The 21,056-nt window shown below is 38.1% G+C and overlaps 1 protein-coding gene across 1 annotated transcript in view; it reads left to right on the top strand.

Moving 5' to 3' along the window:
- METAP1D (methionyl aminopeptidase type 1D, mitochondrial) overlaps positions 1 to 21,056 on the top strand; it is a 62,320-nt gene extending 41,264 nt beyond the window's left edge. The window contains exons 4-10 of the mRNA XM_054043754.1: positions 2,995 to 3,143; positions 3,816 to 3,858; positions 8,451 to 8,614; positions 17,493 to 17,590; positions 19,318 to 19,365; positions 20,251 to 20,329; positions 20,459 to 21,056. Of these exons, the coding sequence (XP_053899729.1) occupies positions 2,995 to 3,143; positions 3,816 to 3,858; positions 8,451 to 8,614; positions 17,493 to 17,590; positions 19,318 to 19,365; positions 20,251 to 20,329; positions 20,459 to 20,537 (660 nt within the window). The 3' untranslated portion in view covers positions 20,538 to 21,056. The remainder of the gene's footprint in view (positions 1 to 2,994; positions 3,144 to 3,815; positions 3,859 to 8,450; positions 8,615 to 17,492; positions 17,591 to 19,317; positions 19,366 to 20,250; positions 20,330 to 20,458) is intronic.

The following is a 21,056-nucleotide window of genomic DNA, read 5'->3' as shown; positions in this document are numbered from 1 at the left end:
ATCTGATGAATTGGGCTGTTCCTTCCATTCTGCTGCTCCTTCTCCTCTGGCCAATTGATCAGATACGTCACAAACTACAGAACCACTGTTAAAGGGTGCAGCTGCAAAATTCCATGCCCCTTGCCAGAGTGCACTGATAAGGAAAACTCTTGGTTTTTCAATAATGTTTTCTTCAGACACTTTTGTGGGTTGCCTCCCACATAATAAAGGGGGACCTCCTTAAAGTCTTTAGAGATGGAAAAATGCTTTGGTAGCTTCTCCCTTTCTTTCATGAATAACATACAAGATAGGGTGAAATATGTTCTATAGTTAGTGGATATGAGTGTGGCGGTATAGAAGGGGTGTTCAGAGCATGTGGAGGTACAAAATATATTTTATCAAAAAAGACACTGAGAAAAGATTAATATTGCACAGTTAAGCATTCAAAAGTTAGAAAATGACAAAATTATGTACCCTTTCTCCTCATGGATATGCATTATAATACAGTTTTTAATTACGTGATCATTACATACTATTTCTGTAACAACAATGTATAATATATTATTTTTCTGCAACCTTAAGTGTATGTGTAGCATTTTTTCATTATTTATACTTACATTAATTTCATCACTGTAATCTTCCTGATTATCTTTATAAATTTAAAATGTTTATATGAATATTACTCTTAGTTCAGGGCTTTCAAAAAAGTTTTGTCAGAATTCATCAGAATACATTTGCTTTTCAGCCACCAATACAGCTTTCCTGAGGGGCAGTTCAGGACATGATGCAGCAAATAATAAAAGTAACTTAGACCTTGATCCTACAAACACTTGTGGGTGTTTTTAAGTTCTTCCATGTGAGTAATCCCATTGACTGCAGTGGAACGGCTCATATGTATGTTAAGCCCATGGATAAGTGTTTGCAGACTCAGGGACTTAGCACCAAACTTACTTGGACTATAAATGACAGCAGTTTCTCACTATTACTCTTTGATGTTGTTATATTCATGTGTAATGCTCTGTGTAAGTGTAGCTTATGGTGTACTTTTCATATTGATTATTCTTGTTGGCTAGTATGTACAAAGTAATAGGAGATGCCAGGTATGTGTGTGTTACATTTTGTGGGGGGAGTATATTTTGAGAAATAGTATGTCACTATGTAAATTAAAGGCTATATTGTAATGGGGGACAGAGTTAAGGCTGAATGTATGGTCTTAATTTTGTAATTTCCTGACATTTTTGTGCTTAACCATGCAATCATAACATGTTCTTGACATTATATTTGATGGAATTTTGTAGTGTTTTTTGGAAAGAAAAATCAAATTCCACAATATGGAACTATGTGGCAAGAGACCACCAGAATACCCTATCCCATGTAGCAGAAATGGTCCACCAGAGGATGCTGTTACTGCCCCTTGGACAGTATTTTCAATTAAAGCAAAATTGACCGCTTTGTGGAGTGGTGGCGAAAGGCTCTTTGGAACACATAAGCCCCACTCCTACGCTACGCGGGAGATCTGCCAACTGAATGGCCATGCACAGGTGCCCATGCACTCTTTGGGCACCACAGAAAGGATCTGGGCACCAACTGGTACAGAAGGCCCATGCTGCGTGTGCACCAAAGGTGTTATGCAGGTGACACAGGATGGTAGCTATGGGTCTGTGTTTGATCCAGTGGCCCTAGTACCCAATACAGTCTGTGTGCAGAGGCTGTGACTTCTATTCCAGCACACAGGTTGGAATAGTTGCTGTGGGATAGGGGAACAACACAGCATCCTGTACCCTGCCCTTGGGGAGGGGAGGTGCAGTAGTTTTCAGCTGACCAACCACAAGTTCATCATGAATAAAGTAAGGGGTCCACAACAGCCCTTATTTATTTATTCCTTGCATGCTATGTACACTGCCTCATTCACGACGCACAATCGCTAAATCTTTCACTACACAGCTAGGAAAGCCATATGAACACTTGCACTGCAGCCTACCTTTATTCCAAACGATACTAAAAAGTACTCAAAAATCGTAGCCACTGTAGTGCATATGTGCGAAGTGTGATTTTCAAAGGCTTAAAACTCATTCAAATCAAAACTAATTTTCACAGGAACACTCCAAGGTACTTCTTCTCAATGAGGGAGGTTTCTCTACCAAATTTCAACTTTCATCTTGAACCATTTCAGAGCTAAAGCTGATCCAAAAGAAAAGCTGGAATAATAATATTTAAAGTGTGCGGCCTTTTTTCACAAGTCAGAAATGGCTAAACCATTTCTGTTAATCTTACAAAAAAGATTCACCTTCAGAAAGGGATTGAGTATAGGAAATTTCAGTCAAAAAATAAGTGTTTCTGAAAATTGTAGGTCACTGAAATAAGGGTGCTAGAATGGAAATTCTAATGCAGATTTCACTGTTAAAGTCACTGCTGTGCCAATGTAATACAAACAGCTCCCAGGTATTAAACAGCTCCCATAATATTAAAATGATGTATAAATGAATTAAAATGGTTTCAAAAATAATTTGAAGGAAAAAATAATTGACAACAATATGACCGTAATCTTATTTGCAAGTCATAAGAATTAAGGATTTATCTGCAAATGGCTGCAAATGTTTTAAAAAGGTTGAAAGCATTAAATGCAATATTGTAAGTACAAATTCAAGCTATTTTTAATTATGTAAGGGGGAGGAAAGAGAGAGGAAGGAAGTTTAAAAAAGCAGACACTTCTATAGCAGCTACTGAAAAGAGAAGCCAGTAGAAAATGGTGGCCTTGAGAAAGCAAATGTGGATAAAGAAAGAAAGTAGACAGTATTTTCAGTTTTCTCAAAGCCTTTAAGTGCTCCCTTTACTGCATGCTTGATTTCTCTCTAAATAAAACATAATGTATCAAACAGTTTAGTGTTTTGTATCAAAGCATTTGATTTGTATCATCCTAGATTTCACTGAAGTGCATGACTGTGATCACATTCAGTAAATAAGAGAAAATGTCTTCAATTTTTTTTTCAGCACAATTTTTATTTTATATTTTAGGTTGGCATGACAACCGAAGAAATAGATTCCATTGTTCATCACGAAATAATCAGACAAAATGCCTATCCTTCACCTCTAGGCTATGGAGGTTTTCCCAAATCTGTTTGTACCTCTGTGAACAACGTGGTATGTCACGGTATTCCTGACAGGTATTCCCATAATAACACATATTTTACCACTGCAAACAAAAATGTTACGTTAATGTTCATAACTTAGAGGTTAATATTAAACATATTTCAGTTTAACTAAAAAACACCTATAAACCTATTGCAGCTACATAGCATGCTACGATACTGTGGTGATGGGCACTTGGGAGTTTGTTTAATAATAATAAAAAGATAATCGACTGTTTGTCATGACACTCATAAATTGTGGTGTAATGCCTCCGGAGTTTAGAGTCTGAAAAAATACAATACAGTAAATACTTCTAATTTTTCAGCAAAATACATGTAGTTTAAGGAATTGAAGACATTTGAATTGATGTAAATTTTTATTATTGGCAATACACTAGGCTGCTCACAAAGTAAAATCAGTTCACTATAAATCAGAGTAAGTATAGTGGTAGATTTTCAGACACTGATAATGTTTTCTGTCAGTTGTTTGTCATTACATTATATTCATCTGCACTTGTTATTTAAGTAGCAAGAGCTGAAGATTAGAAAAGGTTATTCCATTTGTCTCCCTCCTCCTCCACCAAAAAATATCTTCTCCCCTCTCCACCCCCAGATTTGTATGTGTGTGTCATTAGGTGTTTGTTCTTATATTCCCTTTGTTGAGAACTGTCTGTCACCATTATTTTTTTTTGTCTGTTTATGTTTCAGTCGACCTCTTCAGGATGGAGATATTATCAACATTGATGTCACAGTGAGTAATTCATATAAAAAATAGTCTTTGATCAACTTTACAATTGCTAGTAGCAACAGGAAGAGCAGTAGATTGAAAATGTGGAATGCACAGATGGATGTGCTGTTTATTTCTAAGCCAAGGCACAAGCAGCTGGTTTCCTTTTTTGTTTTTAACTCTGTGTTTATTCCAACTAGACCCAGGCCTGACTTGAATTTAGGGCTGGAATCAGATGCACTGAGATCAATGTTGGCCTAAGTGAAATGTCAACCCAATCCTGCTATGTGTCATGTTTTTGAGAAGGTGTAATTGTTATTGATCCACTGTGTAGTTAATGCAGAGCACCACAGTACTGGGCAGCAGCTGAAGACAGATATGTATGAGATGAGCTAACATGAAGAAAGCCAGCATTTTTCCTTCACTCTGCCAAGATTGATCTTCCTCTTCCTGCTGATTTTGAGTGGGGCCTGTCATTATCTTACTCTGTCATTAGAGGCTACATTGGCCTGTGTATGTCAGTCTATTTGGACAGCAACTCTTTTGCTAGCAGTGTTCCCTACATTTATTAAAATCTCTGAAGGTAGTGTTGTGTTCCATTTCTGGTATAAGAGCCTTGAACCCTTTACTCACAAACAGATAGTGTGATATAACCGTTGACTTAACATTTTCACAGAATGGTCACTTATACCATTTAAATAAAGGCTGACCAAATTAGCATTGGAAGAAAATACGGAAACAGAAAACCTAATTGTGATGCTTTTTGGTATTTTCATTTATTGAAATGGGGATTAATCATGCTTTGTGGTTCTTATTTTTGTCCCCCTGCGGTAAGTTTCCCCAAAGCTTTAGCAATTTATTTCCAGTGTATACACAAATGTATTCCTGAATTCTAAACATTAGTTTACAATAATAAATGGTATAGAATAAAGTTACGTTTTGTAAGGGAAAGTTTTTTAACCATTAAAGAATTTCCTGATACATTTATATGTACCGATAGTTTGATATTGCTTATCATGGGCCAAATTCACCTCTGGCATAAGTGGGAGCAGCTCTAAAGTGCCATAACGCTGGCCTCGCATTTAAAGCTTTTTAGATAGTTCTTTACATTTTATTTAGTCAACTTGAACTTTTGCCTCATTATATCATTCACTCATGATCCTGTACTGGGTGTTTTAACTTATTTTACTGCATTCCACCTTACTCTGCACTTTCTAGGTGTAGATATTTGTTCTATTTGATTTACATAGAATGATCTGTATCCTTCCAAATATATTTTTGGCCCTAATCCTTGACTGGTTTGAATTGGTGTGGCTTGACTGACTTTAGTGGAACTATGTCCGTTTACAGCAGCTGAGAGAATCTGGCCTCTTCTTTCTTTAAATCAAATCTGGTTTAAAGTTAATTTTACTTTTTTTTTATTGCCCCCAAAGATAACATTGACTCCTTAGATTAATAACAAAATACACATTCATACAGGTATTTTCCACAGTGACTGTTCTAAGCATTTTTATATCTGTTTTTCTTTGCTTTCTCTACTCTTCTTTTCAGATAACATTTGATTAAATAAGAGGGGTATTTTTTAAAATACATTGAGTTTTTCTTCTGTTTAACCTCATAAAATAAAATAAATCTTGCAAGTATCCAAGAATATGACAGTTGTGGGAACAGAGCACATGAGTCTTTGACTTCCTATCTTTGGGTGTGTGTGTGTGTGTGTATATATCTATATTTTCAGTGATATATATATCTATAGATATATAGATATATATCAACATTGTGTTTGGTAATTGTTCATTTCCAATATGTCTGAGGAAAAAATATTGCTTTGTAGTGTTTATAATTGACCTTTTAGTTTATTTTTAATGAGAAAAACTGGGACATTTCACAGATGGAAACAATTATTATGGACATAACAGTACAGTTACAGTAGACAATTTTTTCACCCCTCAGCTCTTCTACAATAATTTGTTTATGGATGTGTACAGGATCTATAAAATGATTACATAATAATCTGCCAGCTATCAAATGTAAATACTTCACAGTGAGTGCAAATTATCTAGGAATAAAAAATTAAATGTATTTTATACAAGTGGGTTTGTGAAATTTCATAGATGAAATATAAAGGCATTTTATTGACTTAAATCATGTTGCCTTTAAAATTTCAAAAGAAGTCTAGAAACAAAAACATTGTGCTTCACCAACATACTACAGCTCTCAACCATCCATTATCAAGTATCATGTCCTACATCTTAGTTCTAGCACTGGCTGTTATAGAACTAGCATATCTTACTTTATGTTATTGTAATTTATTAATGTCAAAAATATGTAATTGTGATAAGTGGGTTGTAGTAAACCCTAATTGTATTTAAGAAATTGTTTTGATAGTATTAGATGAGTCCTGCTTCATTAATTTAGATGCCAGTCCTCCAAGCCCTCAGTGCATGCAGTTCTTATTAAAGTCATGCAGAGCTTGCAGGATCAACCCCCCATGTTCTATTACAATTGTGCTCATTTTTCTGACATGGTAACGGTCAGATTTTTTACAGTTTGGTGTCTGATAGATTGAGAGTTGTTCTACTAAAAATGATCTAGTCCGATTAAAAGTGAACCTGCTAGAACAAAAACTGTCCTATAACATATAACAACATAATGAAAAGCTGCAGTGATGTTCTTAACTGGCAGAAAAAGGTGTATAACTAAGGGCTTGAGTCCACTCTCATTGGAGCCAGTGAGAGCAGGATGGGGCCTTTTTGTTGAAATTCAACTTTCATTATAACCCTGTTACCACTCACTCATAAGTATATCTAAAAAATGTTTAAAGTCTCAACTTGAGTATAATATTTTTTGTAGAAAAGTGTGAGAAAAATATCATTAGTCATTTTTTGAGTTTGGGAGTGGGCAAAGAATACTTGGCCATTAAAAAAAGAGTTACAAATCTTCTTTCACAAATAGCTCACAAGTAGCAGAACTTTAAGCACTGAAGTGTGTTAGTCTCTGAAGAGGAGTTGCCTACTAAATTTGAGAAAAAGATATTTTATAACATCAAAGTTGTATGCAATTAAAATTGTCCTTTATACATGCACAGGAAAATTTTTAATAGTCTTTTAGTTACATTATTGCCTGAAGTACTGTGGAGCTGCAAAACCCTTTTTAATGCCACATTATAAGACTTCACAGTAAAAGAGCGGGGTTTTCCTGTGTTTGTAGAGAAATCTATAGGGTGCTGTAGTTCAAAATCTACGTTGCTGCTGAAGAACAGTTGCATAATTGCATAATCAAAAAGGTAGAGGTTTTGTGTATCTAACAGAATGCTGCATTTCTGTTGTGTGCAACTTCATAGTGCCAGAGCTACATTTTTTTCAATTAAACCCTGGAAATGAAATGCAAAAACCTATGCTAATGCAATGTTACAGTTTGAATCTGGAATTTAAAAAGTAATGAAGTGAAATGCGCACAACATCAGTGACACTGTACTGGGTTATACTAACAATGAATTTGACCTAAGCTTTTCATAGCTATGTTAGTTTACACATATTATATTTTTGTAGTAGTTTGGATTTCTAATCAGGCTGTGAAATGTATATTTTAAAATTCAATTTGGGTGATATTCACTGTGGTGTAAGGAGCCAATAAAAGGCCTTCCCAGCCACTAACACCAGGTGTAGGGACAGCCTCAGCACCCCCTGTATGCCGTGAATAGGGTCTGCACTGCCTAAGCCAGTGTGTAGGAAGGCATTGAGGTCCGAGAAACCATGGGATCTACAATCATGTCAATCCAGTGGCACCAACATACACTATACAGGCAGGTGGCATGGACAGGCAGCAGCAGCAGCTACTATCCCAGCCCATAGAGTGGTGTAGTATCTCTGAGAGGGCTGCGCTGCACCCTTGCGCCCTGGTCCTGTTTTGGTAAGTGGATTTCATCTTCCTCAGACCCACTCCTACCTCTTGCACATCTTTGACATAAAAGTCAATTACTCTAAGGGCTGGTCTTCACTACAGGGAGATCATGCTGCTGCAATCAATGCAGCAGAGGTCGATTTAGCGGGTCTAGTAAAGATCCGCTAAATTGACAGCAGAGCGCTCTCTGGTCAACCCAGGTATTCCAGCTCCCTGAGAAGATTAAGGTAAGTTGATGGGAGAGCATCTCCACTTGACGCAGTGCAGTGAAGACACTGTGGTAAGTTGACCTAAGCTACGTCAACTACCGCTACATTATTCATGTAGCTGGAGTAGTAAAACTTAGTTCGACTTACCCCGGTAGTGAAGACAAGCCCTAACTTCCTGTAGATTAAATGAATGTAATCGTTTGTGTATTTGGGGTTCTTAGAACCTTCCATTTTTGCATTTCCAGTATTTTTTCAAATGTTCAGTCCTAGACATAAAACTGAAGGGTTTTACATATAATTTGTCATTACAATTGTACCTCAAAGTTGCATTTTTGGTCTAATTTCTAATCTTTTATTTCCTCTACCTTATTTTTACAAATTGAGCTTGAAGGCAACCTAAAAGAAAACCTGTCTGTTAAAATAGATAGGATGAATGTAACTAACAGGAGATCTGTTTCTGAATGTAAAACAAGAAAATGTCTTTACGTTTCTACATATGTTTAGGTATATTGCAATGGCTACCATGGTGACACTTCTGAAACATTTTTGGTGGGCAATGTGGATAAATCTGGTCAAAAGTTAGTGGAGGTTGCCAGGAAATGTAGAGATGAAGCAATTGCAGCTTGCAGACCAGGGGCTCCCTTCTCTGTAATTGGAAACACAATCAGGTAAGCCTTATACTGACAAGTAAAGGGAGGGCTGGCAAGTGGGACAAAGGTTATTGGTGGTTTGGTATAAAGCTGATGACATGTTTTATGATTCAGAACCATCATTTCAGTCTGATATCAGTATGTGAACTGCCAGGCTATAATGTTGTTCCTTGGATAAGAAAGATTTTAAAAAGTGAATTACACTGGGGTCAGCAAAGATACCTGTAGAAAGACTCAAAGATGTTTATCAGACTGCTGTGGTTTTAGATTAAGAGGTGTGATTTGTAGTGTTTTCCATCCACTTTTTTTATTATTTTTACCTGAAACATCACATCTTCAATAGAATCTCTGTAAAAAGATTAAAAACCCACATTCTTTTTGTTGTATAGAAAATAATGTTATAAAGGAATTAGTCAACATCAATAAGTCGCTTTGCTAAAAAAGTATAAAAATATTTAGCTCAGGAAATTCTTACCTTTCAAACCAGAGTGCACACAAATATCATAAAGGAAAGAGCACCCACTTGAAGAGGTTTTCCTATTTTGCATTTGTTCTTTTTTATAAAAGTAATCTTTGCTTTTGTTCTTGTTGGCTTGAATTAAAATGTGTCATCATTTCCTGCATGTATCTAGTTCTTTGATTAATTTATGTTTACAAATATTATTTTTTTTAAATAGACACGTCATATACATTTTCCTTAATAGGTACCTCACTGGTACTTTTGTGAATATTAATGGATATGACAAACTATTGCATGCATTCTGATTGCTTAAAAGCTGCAAGGCTTAGTCACTTAGAAAAGATGCTGCCTTTTTTTCTTTGTAAATCTTCAAATACTTTAAGGGGAAAAAAAGAGAGCGGCAAAATATCAGTTAGATGTATTTATAGCTTTAAAAATATTGTAACAGAGTCTGAATCAAACTTTAGTAAAACCTCTTTGGGTTATATCTGAGAAGCTTTTATTGAAGACTTTGTACAAAATTGTGTTTTTGACAGTTTTAAATTATAGGCTAACTAGCCTGGGGAAAAAGGATAGTGTCTTTCTGTTCTTTCATAGGAAATGTTGAATCAGACCCCTACTGGGAAAAGAAATTTAATGCATATCTCACTATCTTACTGTCCATGAATATAATAGAAGTGAATTCAAAATGTAGTTTTATTTTTGCAAATGGGATGAGTCGATAGAGGCACCTCATATTTTTGAACACCTAGGGTTCAACAGATTTACTGGTGGTGCTCTTGCATTTTAACAAAATTTATTCTTGAGTAGAAGGGGGCACAGAACACTAGATTCTTATTCAAGCATTCTATCGAGCTCTGCATTCATGGCTGTGTCTAAAGGGCATGTCAGCCTTTGATTCTCTCTGAGAGGTAATTATCCTTTTCCTGTCACGGAACAACAAATGATAGCTAACTACAGAGGCACATTTGCAGTAGTCACATTCATCAACTGCAGAAAAAAATTCAATTTAATTGTGCAACACAGCTGCACATAGGCTTTTTGAGCATTTCTGTTGTTCTCACTGTCTTGCTATTCCTCCCTCCAGATCTATTTTTTAAACTTTTTTTTCTGGTTATTTTTTCCCCCTTTTTGTCTCTTCTTCCATTTTTACTCTCTGTACTTTCTTGTTAAAGTAATTTTCCTTTGTGGCTCTCATTCTTTTTTCCCCATTGAAGGCTATGAATGTAGAAAATTATCACAATTACTCATATAATTGAGCCTCTTTGTAGCAAGTGCAACTCCAGTAGCCTTTCTCCATCATGAAAATGGTTTCATTATAGGGTTTTTCATATTCTCTGACACCATCTACACAGAGGAACAGGCGTGCAGATGAGATGTACTAGGAACAGGGTAGATCAGTAAGGTCACAGTAGGAATAATTAGCTCTGCTATGGAAAGAGCATCTAGGCCTTTTACTGCTACATAAATGTACTGTCCGTGGCTTTTAGTCACAAAAAAACTTACTAACAAATGGAGCTCCCGCCTACTACTTTGAAAAAAAGATTTGTATCAACACTACAATTTTCCATCATTAAGACTAATAACACAGAGCCTAGTATACATCAAGGGGAATAAAAAGAAAAATCTCACATTCAAGTGGCGGCTGGGTGCTGACCTTTGTTCCCTTTTTTTGTGTTCAACTTAACTCTTCACAAAAAAGAGCCACCGCCACACCAACATGCAGGTGAACTCCAGCTAGTGCTAGCAAAGCATGGCATTCAGTTGGAAAATCTGATAAATCTCCATGCAAGATAATGCATTTCATTACAGATTCACTACATTAATTCTAGCTATATTAAAAAAAAAAAAAAAAAACAGAATTGAAAGTGACATTGGATTTTTCGCTGTGTTGATGCAGAGGTCAGTTTTCTCACAGAGTGTAAATATGTATGCAAAGGCTCCATTGAAAAGCAAATTAATCAGAACTAGTGCTTGTTCAAAACTGCGTACAAAAGAACAGATCATGAACTTTTTTTTAAAGATTTTATTGTGCAGACTATTTTAATGTGCTGTTTTGTTTAAAACTACTGTAACACTAACTCTGATGAAGGAATGTCCTGATGTGTTGAATCATCATTTTCTGTATATTTGTCACTTTGCATTTACGTATGCAGTAAAAATCTTAGTTCAGTGGAAAAATATATAATATAAATACCTGTAAGCAAACACCTAAAGCTAGAAGTGTTCAGACCCATCAAAATGGAAATGTGTCTAGACACCTTTCATCCCAACTTTTGCTATAAAGCAGATTTGCATAACATATCATACATACCAGAAATAAGCAGAATATATGATTATTTGGGCTGGATGTGGGTGTAATTACAGGATCAGAATGGACGTGCATACTTTAGTATATTCTTTTTACAGTGGCTCAGAAATTCTGTGTTTTAAATTGAATATATAGTATATAGTAGCTCTTCAGTGTCATCAGCTGAAACTTACAAATAAAGACATTACCTGAATGGATCAATTTCCTTTGCCTATCAAATTGCTAATCCTTTGCTAAGATTCCGGTTAAATTGATGGCAAAGGTCCCATCGACTTCAGAGGGAGCAGGATTGGGCCCTCATGTTCTATTTTCTTATACCCTTTGTGACGCTTTTCTTTTAAGATTAAATGTAGTTTGAATTATAGTTTTTATACATTTATACAGTGTAATTGTTATGTAGTGAGTTTAGATATGTGAAAGTGTTGTGAATAAATAGATCCAAACAATGTAAATGTGGCATAGTTAAATAAACCAGTTTCAAACTCATAGGAAAAAATTGCAGTGATGAAAGTATTAATAAATGGTTTTTAAATGTTTAACTCATAAGTATATGTTTTGATATTAATTTAGAACAATATAAAGCAGATTTTAAAAAATCTGTTTCTATCAGATTATGCACATTTAAACAATAAGTGGCTCAGGCAAAATAAGTCATTTTAATGTCATCTGTGATAGATTTTCCTTGACAGCTACTGTAAATTACAATTACACTGCTTCTCTCTACACTTGAAAGTAAGCATTGCAATAAATTATCTTTTATTTCAATCCATCATGTCTGCTTTTCAGAAACAGAGAACCTCAAATAAAAGTTCAACACTATTGTAAGAAAAATACAGTAATTTGTGTTCCAGTTTGAAACCAAAATGTACCTTTCTTTCAAAAAACAATTGTTGGCTTTCAAAAATATTACTAATTATACTTCAACATTTGTTGTCATTAAAGGGAATCCCTGAACTTGTGCATTCTCTCAATCTAAGATTACTACTTAAGAGAAAAATACCGTTAAAAGCTTGTAGTTGGATTTTGTAATTTGCCAAATGAGGTTATATTGTAGCATTCAAAATAAATATTATCTTCATGAGCAAATATGATTTAAACTAGTGATGTCTCTTTAAGAACATGCAAAAAACAGTAATGTATTCAATAACCATAGTTATTGAATACATTATTGAACCATAGTTATACATACAAATACTATTGTAAAGAAAAATGTGATTATTTTTTAATTCTAAGGTGCATTATGCTTTCATATTACTCCCTAAACAAGAATTATTTTCATACTTTGATATTCTTGTCCCTGTTTGTAGAGCAGTTTTTCTGCCTCATCAGTGTGGGTCAGATCTATTTAGTAATTGTAGTCTTTTGTTGTTGTTGTTGCTCTTTTACACCATTTCAGTTAAGTTTTAATTTTTTTGTAAGGAAACTGGAATCTACAGTTAGAGGGTCAGATTCACCAGTAGCCTCCAACTGCTTTATGAAGCAGCCTTAACCTGTCTTAACTGGCTAGTTATCAGCTGCTTTGTGTCACCAGAGCGTGGAGTAAAGCTAGAGTGTACCACTATAAATGCTTACAATGGGATTGTTTCAGTTGTGTTTCTTTGGTGATTGCTTAGTGCATTGGGCCAGATCTGCCCTCCTGTGGAAAAACCTTCAAGAGAGGGTGAAAGAAACTGCCAAGTTCTCCCCATTTTGGCAAGGAATGGGATTTGCCATAGATCCCTCGATCCCCCAGGACATTAAGGGATCTGCTAGAGGCACAGGATCAGGGAGGCACTGGAGCCCCTGAGCCGGCTCTGCAGCTTCCTGGTAGGAGGGCTCTGGGACTGACCTCAGGCACCTCTGTCCCTAGAAGACCTTTGAGAGAGGTTCTACAGCATCAAGGGATAGCATTGTAGAGAATACTGTCCTGCCTTTAGTTGCATGTAGCTTTTCTGCAGCTTGCCTGTAGGGTTTGTGGAGGGATGATGTGTATTTGCCCACTGTCCCATCCTTCTGTATGGATTCCTTTGTTCACAGAGGACAGTCCATAATTTGGGCGACTGTGGGAAGATGATGCTCTGGTGGTGGCTGATGTCCCACTTTCCCCCACCACTCATAGGAAGGGTGATATCTGAGTGCAGTTGGTTGCCATGTTGGCATCTTGGCGGGAGGATCTGGCCCATAGTGAGCAGTCCTGAGTTCTGCTTACAGTTCTGCTACTGATTGGTTGCGTGACCTTGCTTTAGATATTTAACCTCTCTTTGCCATCTGTAAAACAGGTATAATACCCAGGGCCCTGTGCACTCTACAGCACACTGGGATAACATTCCATGGCAACCACCAGACTAAAGTCTGCTGCAATGTTAAATTACTGTGTTGTCACTCCTGTCCTTCCCACTCCCTAACACAGCTATGGCTCATAGCTGAAAATACTCATTGAGGTAAAACTTGTCAATGGTTATTTTCAACAGGGATTATTTTGAAGAACGGGTTTTTTCTCTGTGCTCTCCAGGCAACCTGGCTCTGCTCCCCAGCCCTCATTCCACCATGTTATCCTGCTAGCCAGACTCAGGATCTTTTCCCCCATGTGTGCCCCAAGGGAAGGGAGAATTGTACAGCTCATCTCCTTGGCAACCAGAGCCTCAGCACCAGGGACATACTTTGGGCAGCCTGGCTCACCAGTTATATGTTCAGCTACCTCCACTGCCTGACTGAAAGCTGGAGAGAGAGTGAGGCTAGTGCAGGCAAATCCTGGTAGGGCAGGGAGCCAGAAAACAAAACATTGAGCCCCAGGCTGCAGCAAATGGTGATTCCATGCCAAAAATGCTGAGTTCCATGGTATCTTGGAGAAGAATCCCAAATTCCACAACCCCAGCATCACAGAGCCCACAGGGCCCTGACTGAGATGGGCATCTTTCTGAGTGATGTTTCAAGCTCTCTGCTGACTCAGGAAGACATCACTGGATCAGTTTACAGTCAGTTCATATTTACAAGGTTATCTCTGCACTATCAGGACTAAAAGCAATTTAAAAAAAAATGAATGCGGGGATTTTGGAGCACAATTTGTTAGCAAGACCATAACTCCATGAATTGGTGGAACTGAGGAATACACAGGACCCTGAAGATCTCTCCTCACAGGTGTTAATACTTGTAGTCTTCTAAAATTCTTGGATGTGAGGTGCTACCATATGTAAGTGCAAATATTAGAAACAGGTTGAAAGTGGCTGAGTTTTATATCTACAGCTTTTTTCTCCACAGATGTTCTGTACAGCAATGCAGGTTCATACGATACATTACATTTTATGTAAAGAACATCCGTACTCTGCACTGTTTATGGGTGAAGAGGGAAGGTCAGCTGAGTACTTCAGTGCAGATGTCAAATACATATGAGCACAAAGATCCCTATTTTGATCAGACTGTAATAGCATAAGTAGTGATGCTAATAGAGTTGTTTTCATGCTCTTGAGCAAGGAAGAGGCAGAATTAATACAGTGCACAAGAACTACTTTCATTGTATGAGGAAGGAAAACTGTCTCAACCTTGTCTTCTCATGATGATGGCCATGGTGCTCCTGCTTTTGATGCCTCAAAGCAACTGCTGTTGCTTCTAAATTCTTAGTGTTGAACATTATTCTCAGTGGCTAGTTAAATGGTGCACACTGAAGCTTTCCATGCCAAGATACTTAGAGGACATAGCTCCTAGATAGAAGAAGACTATGTATTGCTATGGTAGAAGAGTTTTGAAAAGAAATCCTACAGCAAAGTTGTAAGCCTGAAAAAAATGGCCCTGGGTCTATCAACCTCTTTGGATGGTATAAGAGAGACACAGGCAAAACTGAATGGTGAATGGGATTGCTCTTGCACTGGCCAACATACTTTAAGAAAAATAGAGGTGGAACAAAAGCTTGTCAAATGTTGCATGAATGGTCTTCCACTCCTCCTCTCCCCTAAGGTAATTGTTTAAGAATATTTCATCCTTACATGAAGTGCTGCTTGTGTTGCACTAATTCTGGTTTTCTACAACTCACACCAGTTCACATTTTGTTCTTTATATGTTAGTGAATAAACTGTAATTTTCTAATTCCTCTCCACATCCATTGCTTCCTCCTTCACCTTTACTGTCGTCATATCTGAGATGCATCCTATAGGGCTTTCCCATCTCTAACTTACATTATTTTTTTAATGTTATTTAAATTGTGTACTTCATGAGATAAAAATCCCAGCAGAATGGAGCTCAAGATCTTGTAACATTACTAGCCATTTCTGCCAAGAATTAGGAGAGCCTTAAAGAAGTTGGGGATATCTTACCTTGTTTCCCTTCGAAATCAAATGAAGTACTATCAAACATGCTTGTTAGCTTGGAAGGCAGGTACTAGCTAACATATGGAACCTGTTCAAGCAACCATTTTAGATCTGAGCTTTGCAACATTATTAACCACCATTGACCTGATTCTCCACCCTGTTACGCTTGTTTTACAGCAGCATCACACCACTTACTTCAGTTGTAGCAACAGTAAATTCTTGGCCTGTGACGCACAAAGGTGTGAATATCCCAGCTTCTGTAGGAAAGCATTTAGCAGTGTGTTTAAGTACTTACCTTTCATATTGACAGAAACAACCAGGTCCACTGGATTTGAAACCAACAAATTCAGATTTTCAGTATTTGAGGTGGCATTTTTTTAAGTGTAAAACTAATCCTTTATTCTTTACAGTATTCCTGTTTGGTTTTAGAAATTGGATGGAAGTGATATGGATGAGCACAGCTGCCATCGTGGCCAATCTCAAATTAATAAGATAAAGACTTATTTGCAGGTCTAAGATAATGTTGATACATATAGTAATTTGACTTTCCCAGTAACTCAGGCTGGTGATTGTAAAGACTCTGCTTGAGGTTCTGATTCTAATCTTTAAAGCTTTGAAAGCACAGCTACCTGAGAAGACCCTCTCCCTCTGCAAATAGCTGAGCAGAGGGAAATCTATAGCCCTACGCTGAAACTTTTGGGGACTGGGGTAGGGCATTCTTGAGGAAGGGCCCTTAGCTATAGAACCGTATGCCTCCCGAGAGCAGGTTCATCCCAAATTCCTCATCTTTGGGATGCAACGTTAAACTTTGCACTGGCCTTCCCTAAACAGATAACAGTGACTGCAGAATAATCTGGCAGTGTCTTTTCTAAAAGGCAACCACTGGGAACAAGCCTACATTAGAAAGAGGCATAGAGAGGAGCTGAGTGATCTGGCCCTGTTTCAGCTCTTACTGATGTTCTGGTGCCCCAATATTGTGATTATGGACATGTTAGAAATAGGTGGACTAAGTTTAATTAGCATTACATGGATTTGCTAGACTTGTAATTTTTTTAAAGGGCCACAGACTGGTAGTCCCCAAATATGACCTGCTCTTTTTCTTTTATCTCTGCAAAAATCTGTGTTTGCAAAAATATTTGTAAATCTGTGTGTGTAGAGTCCAAACAAATGCCTCAGTGTGCATTTCCCAGATCTGCTGCAGGGTTCAGACTGCTGCTTGGTGGTAGACCGGAGTCTCGTTTATTTGGTGGCCCTGCCTCGATTTCTATATTATTTAAGTTTTATTTGCAACAAATACGATTCTAGCACACTTGTTTGGCAAGACAACCCTCTGGAATATAAACTGACCAAGCGCTCAGAGTCCACAGCGATGGTCGGAACCAATAGCCCTGAGCTGTCAGATTCCAGTGTATTGGTATAAGAAAGCTGGAGCCTAACGATGACAATTGCCCTGGCTACATGGTTCCCTGTTCTACCGCTGATAATTCCAGAGACGCCTGGCTACTTTTCGATTGTGGATGGAGTTATGAATTGTGGGCGGAGCTTAAGTGCACCTGGACTCTGCCTCCAATATAAAGAATGCTGGGAGGAGCCTCCACTAACGGTGTGAATGTGTCATTGTGTTACACTCCAAAGAGATTATCACCAGCCACACTGCGTTACAAATATTTATTGTGAAAGTGCCTGGAATTATCCTAGTGTAACTGCTACATTTTGGGGATAATAGATTAGTGAGCGTTACATATTCCGAAACGCGGGCTTTGCGAGGGTCTGGTGTCTATTGAAAATGGGCTTTGTCTCTCTCTCTTTTTTTATATATTATATTATGTTTGGTGTCCCTTAAAGCCGCATAGCACATCAGAATGATTTCCGAGTCTGCCCCTACTTTGTTGGGCATGGAATAGGATCTTACTTCCATGGACACCCTGAAGTTTGGCATCACGGTAAGAAAGTCCATTGTGAAAGCTACGTAGGAATCTTACTGATGTATTTTAAACACTCAACACAGCTGCAAAAACCGACCCCTGCCCAGGGGTCATTGCAATCTACCAGTCCTGAGCCAGCAGTAGCTCTGCTTCCCTGTGAATACAGCCACCCTCCTTATTAGTTACTTGACGAGATTGCTGCCGGATTCCCAGGCTGGTGTGATTTGAAGGCACTGGGATTACTTGTTTGGGAGAAAAGTTAAAATTAATAAAAACAAAACCCCGCTGCATCAATATCCCAGCAGGGTCTATGACTGTTTTCTGTTTGCCTTTCTCTTCCCCCCTTTCAAACCGCTGACTGTTGCTGTTAAGCTTCATTACATCCTCCCAGTGCTGACAGCTGATGTAGCAGCATGTACCCCTTCGGTGAGTTCTAGGCTGCACGGCCCAGCCCGTAGCCCACGTTCTCCTGAGCGCTGGCTTGAGACAGCCCCCCCCCCCTCCCGGGCAGCCCTGCTGGGCGCTCCCACTGGCCTGGCCGGCGTCGCTGCCAGGCAGGTCCCTGCGCCCATTGGAATCAATGGACAATGGTTTTGCCGTTGAGTTCGCCAGGAGCAGAATCGGGCCCAGACTCTGCGCTGCCTATGGGCTGGAGGTGTGGGGGGGAGTTAGTGATCAGCGCTGACTGCTCAGCCTCGGCCGGGTGTTTGCTGTGTCTTCACACCGTCCTCCCACTGCCAACCTCTGGGCCAGGCTCACAACATGGCTGGCGGCCTCTAACACCTGGTGACAAGAGATGCTTCGGGCCGCTGAGACAGGCCAGGATGAAGACACATAAGGCTCTACAAGGCCTTCAAATGTAGTTTGCAAACTATTTCGAAGGCCACTTGAAGCCTCCCAGAAGATCCGAGCGGAAGCTCAGCAGCTCAGTATCTCTGAATAGGAGTAAACCATTTCCCACTCTGCCAGGCGTTCCTTGTTGGCCGTCTCCCACCTTGCAGCAGAGGCTCTCTTAGGAGGACACTCATAAGGTGTTACTTCCGGAGCATGTTTAGAAGAGGTCTAAATAATATCTAAGATCACAATAGACGGCAAACTAGAAAGCAGGGCCTGAGTAGTGCTCTCCTCTGAAGCAGACGTTTGAAACACCTTCCTAGATGACGACATAGCCTATGCCAAAAATATTTGTTAACGTCTGGATTTTGTTTTGCAACAAAAAGCCTCCATTACAAGAATAAGGATCGTCTAAACTTTTTTGTCTGACAAAATGCAACTTTACCTGCAGGCTTTTCCCTTGTTATAGTTAGTTTTGTTCTTCAGGAACAACAGATAACTTGTGTAAAGCCGGAAAGACTAAAGATCAATATGAATACAGTCCCTATTTGATTAGTTTTCTTCACGGATAGTCATAAATTGATCGAAACTGGCAAAGTTTATTGCAAAACAAACAAATTAGTGAACGGATTAAATTTTAAAATTCTGTAATTCCCTTAGAAGTGAGCTGGAACTCAGAATAGTTTCATCTATGCTTAATAGAGTGATCGTGCAGATCTTATACCTGGTTTTCTTTGGTTTGAGTTTGGGAAGATTAGTGTAAACGCTTTCCTTGGATGTTTAAAGGGAATTACCTTACATGGTACCTGCGGGACAAAAAAGGGATTTTAAAAGCAAGTGCTGGTTATGTTTATTTAAAAAACAAATAAAAAACCCACCCACCATAAAAGCATTTTTGTTTTCTTTTGTAGATCATGACAGTGATTTGTTAATGGAAGAGGGAATGGCGTTTACAATAGGTTAGTAACTGCTGTGAATGTTTTTCTTTTGCTTTCTTTTTCAAAACCACATCCCTACCTTTTCTTTCTTTGACTATCTACTCTTCAGATTTTGGGATTTCGGTTAGGCTAACCCCATGGGAAGCAGATTGAAAACATCCTTTAAATTTTCATTTGTGAAATAATTCGTGGAAATAGTTGCCAAGTGATAAGATCTGGGAGAGGAAAATCCTCCACAAAATCTTATTAAATAACGGATTTGATCCATATTTTTGTAGTGTAGAGACTTATCCAGCACATTTGGGAGCTGCCTTTGCAGAAATAGTACAGTCTAATTCTGTTACCAAAGCAATGTTTTTAACACCAAGCTATCTGGTGACTATTATGTCATTTGCTTCATGACAGGAGCTGTTGTGTGGTTTTTGATGTATTACATCCTAGCTAACCAGTCAGAATCCTTTCCCTGGAAGGATGAATGTGCTAAATACCAATCATAGAAAGCTTAAGGGGAAAAAAAGCCCTCTTCTCACTGTGTGCCTAAATGGCGCAGCAATTAGAGGGAAATAAGAAAATTGTTGTTTTGCTGATTTAATGAACATTTTAAGCCTGTTTTTAAAAATTCAAATATTTTAAAACTATCTGCTGTTTTTAAGAGTGGTTGGTGCTTTGGTTATTATCCACGGGGTCTTAATTAAAGCTTGATTAAAATGCCCTTCTTTAGTCTTTCACGAAAAAAAATAAATGAGTAACGTCATACCTCAGAGTTTCCTCTTCCTCCTCTTTAGTTTTTTATGTTAGTGTAGCAATACAATTTCAAAACTCTACCTTTGGGGCCCCTTTCTTTTCAGAACTAGAATAACGATGTGTTGTGGCTAGTTTAGAAAACGTTTTTCCCCTCCATTACAGAGCCAATAATAATGGAAGGATCGCCTGAATTTAAGACCCTAGAGGATAAATGGACTGCAGTTTCTGTAGACAATAAAAGGTGCCTGAATTTACTTCTTATATATTTTAAACTGTGGGATTGATCACTGACAGCCGGAAGGAATGGGTAAGTTTCATAGGCTCTGCTAGCCACCTTTGCTCCCTAATAATTGCAAAATGTGTATTTCAGATCAGCCCAGTTTGAGCATACCATTGTAATTACCTCAGGAGGAGCAGAAATCCTTACTGAAGTATTGGAAGAATCTTAAGGATGGATCAAGAAGTGGCTGAACTTACTGTGCTCTTGGATTGTCTATTAGCTTTACCAGCCCAGATGAGGTTTCTGGAACTTTTACGGGAAATGGGTGCTGTGTCTCCTTAGAGGAAATGGAATGGACAGTTTTTAGGGCATAATGTGAGTGACACATACTGCGAATTATTGCCTGATAAGTATTTAATAAAAGCCAGTTGATTTGTGTAAATCTTGAAGCTACCGTGCACACTCTAAAAGCAAGAGTTTGGGTTCTTAATTATGAAGGGTGGGGGGAAGGGGACAGATACACAAAGCTAGTACTCCTGCTTCCAGATGCTTACACTGGACAAACACATATCGGATGATACTTAGTTAATGCAATTGAGAAGACAGAGGGAAATGGTAGTTTCCTAGTGTATCCGAACTGAGGAGAGCTATGGAACAATTTCCCTTCGTTGTGATTAGCACACTGCTATTTCCCAAGCTTGTGATCTACGCTAGTAGGAAAACTAAATAAATACATTCAAATACTTAA

This window comes from Malaclemys terrapin, chromosome 11, assembly GCF_027887155.1.
Source record: "Malaclemys terrapin pileata isolate rMalTer1 chromosome 11, rMalTer1.hap1, whole genome shotgun sequence".
Classification (NCBI taxonomy): domain Eukaryota; kingdom Metazoa; phylum Chordata; order Testudines; family Emydidae; genus Malaclemys; species Malaclemys terrapin.
Note: the sequence above shows the minus strand (reverse complement) of the source record. Positions and strands in the feature narration are given on the sequence as shown.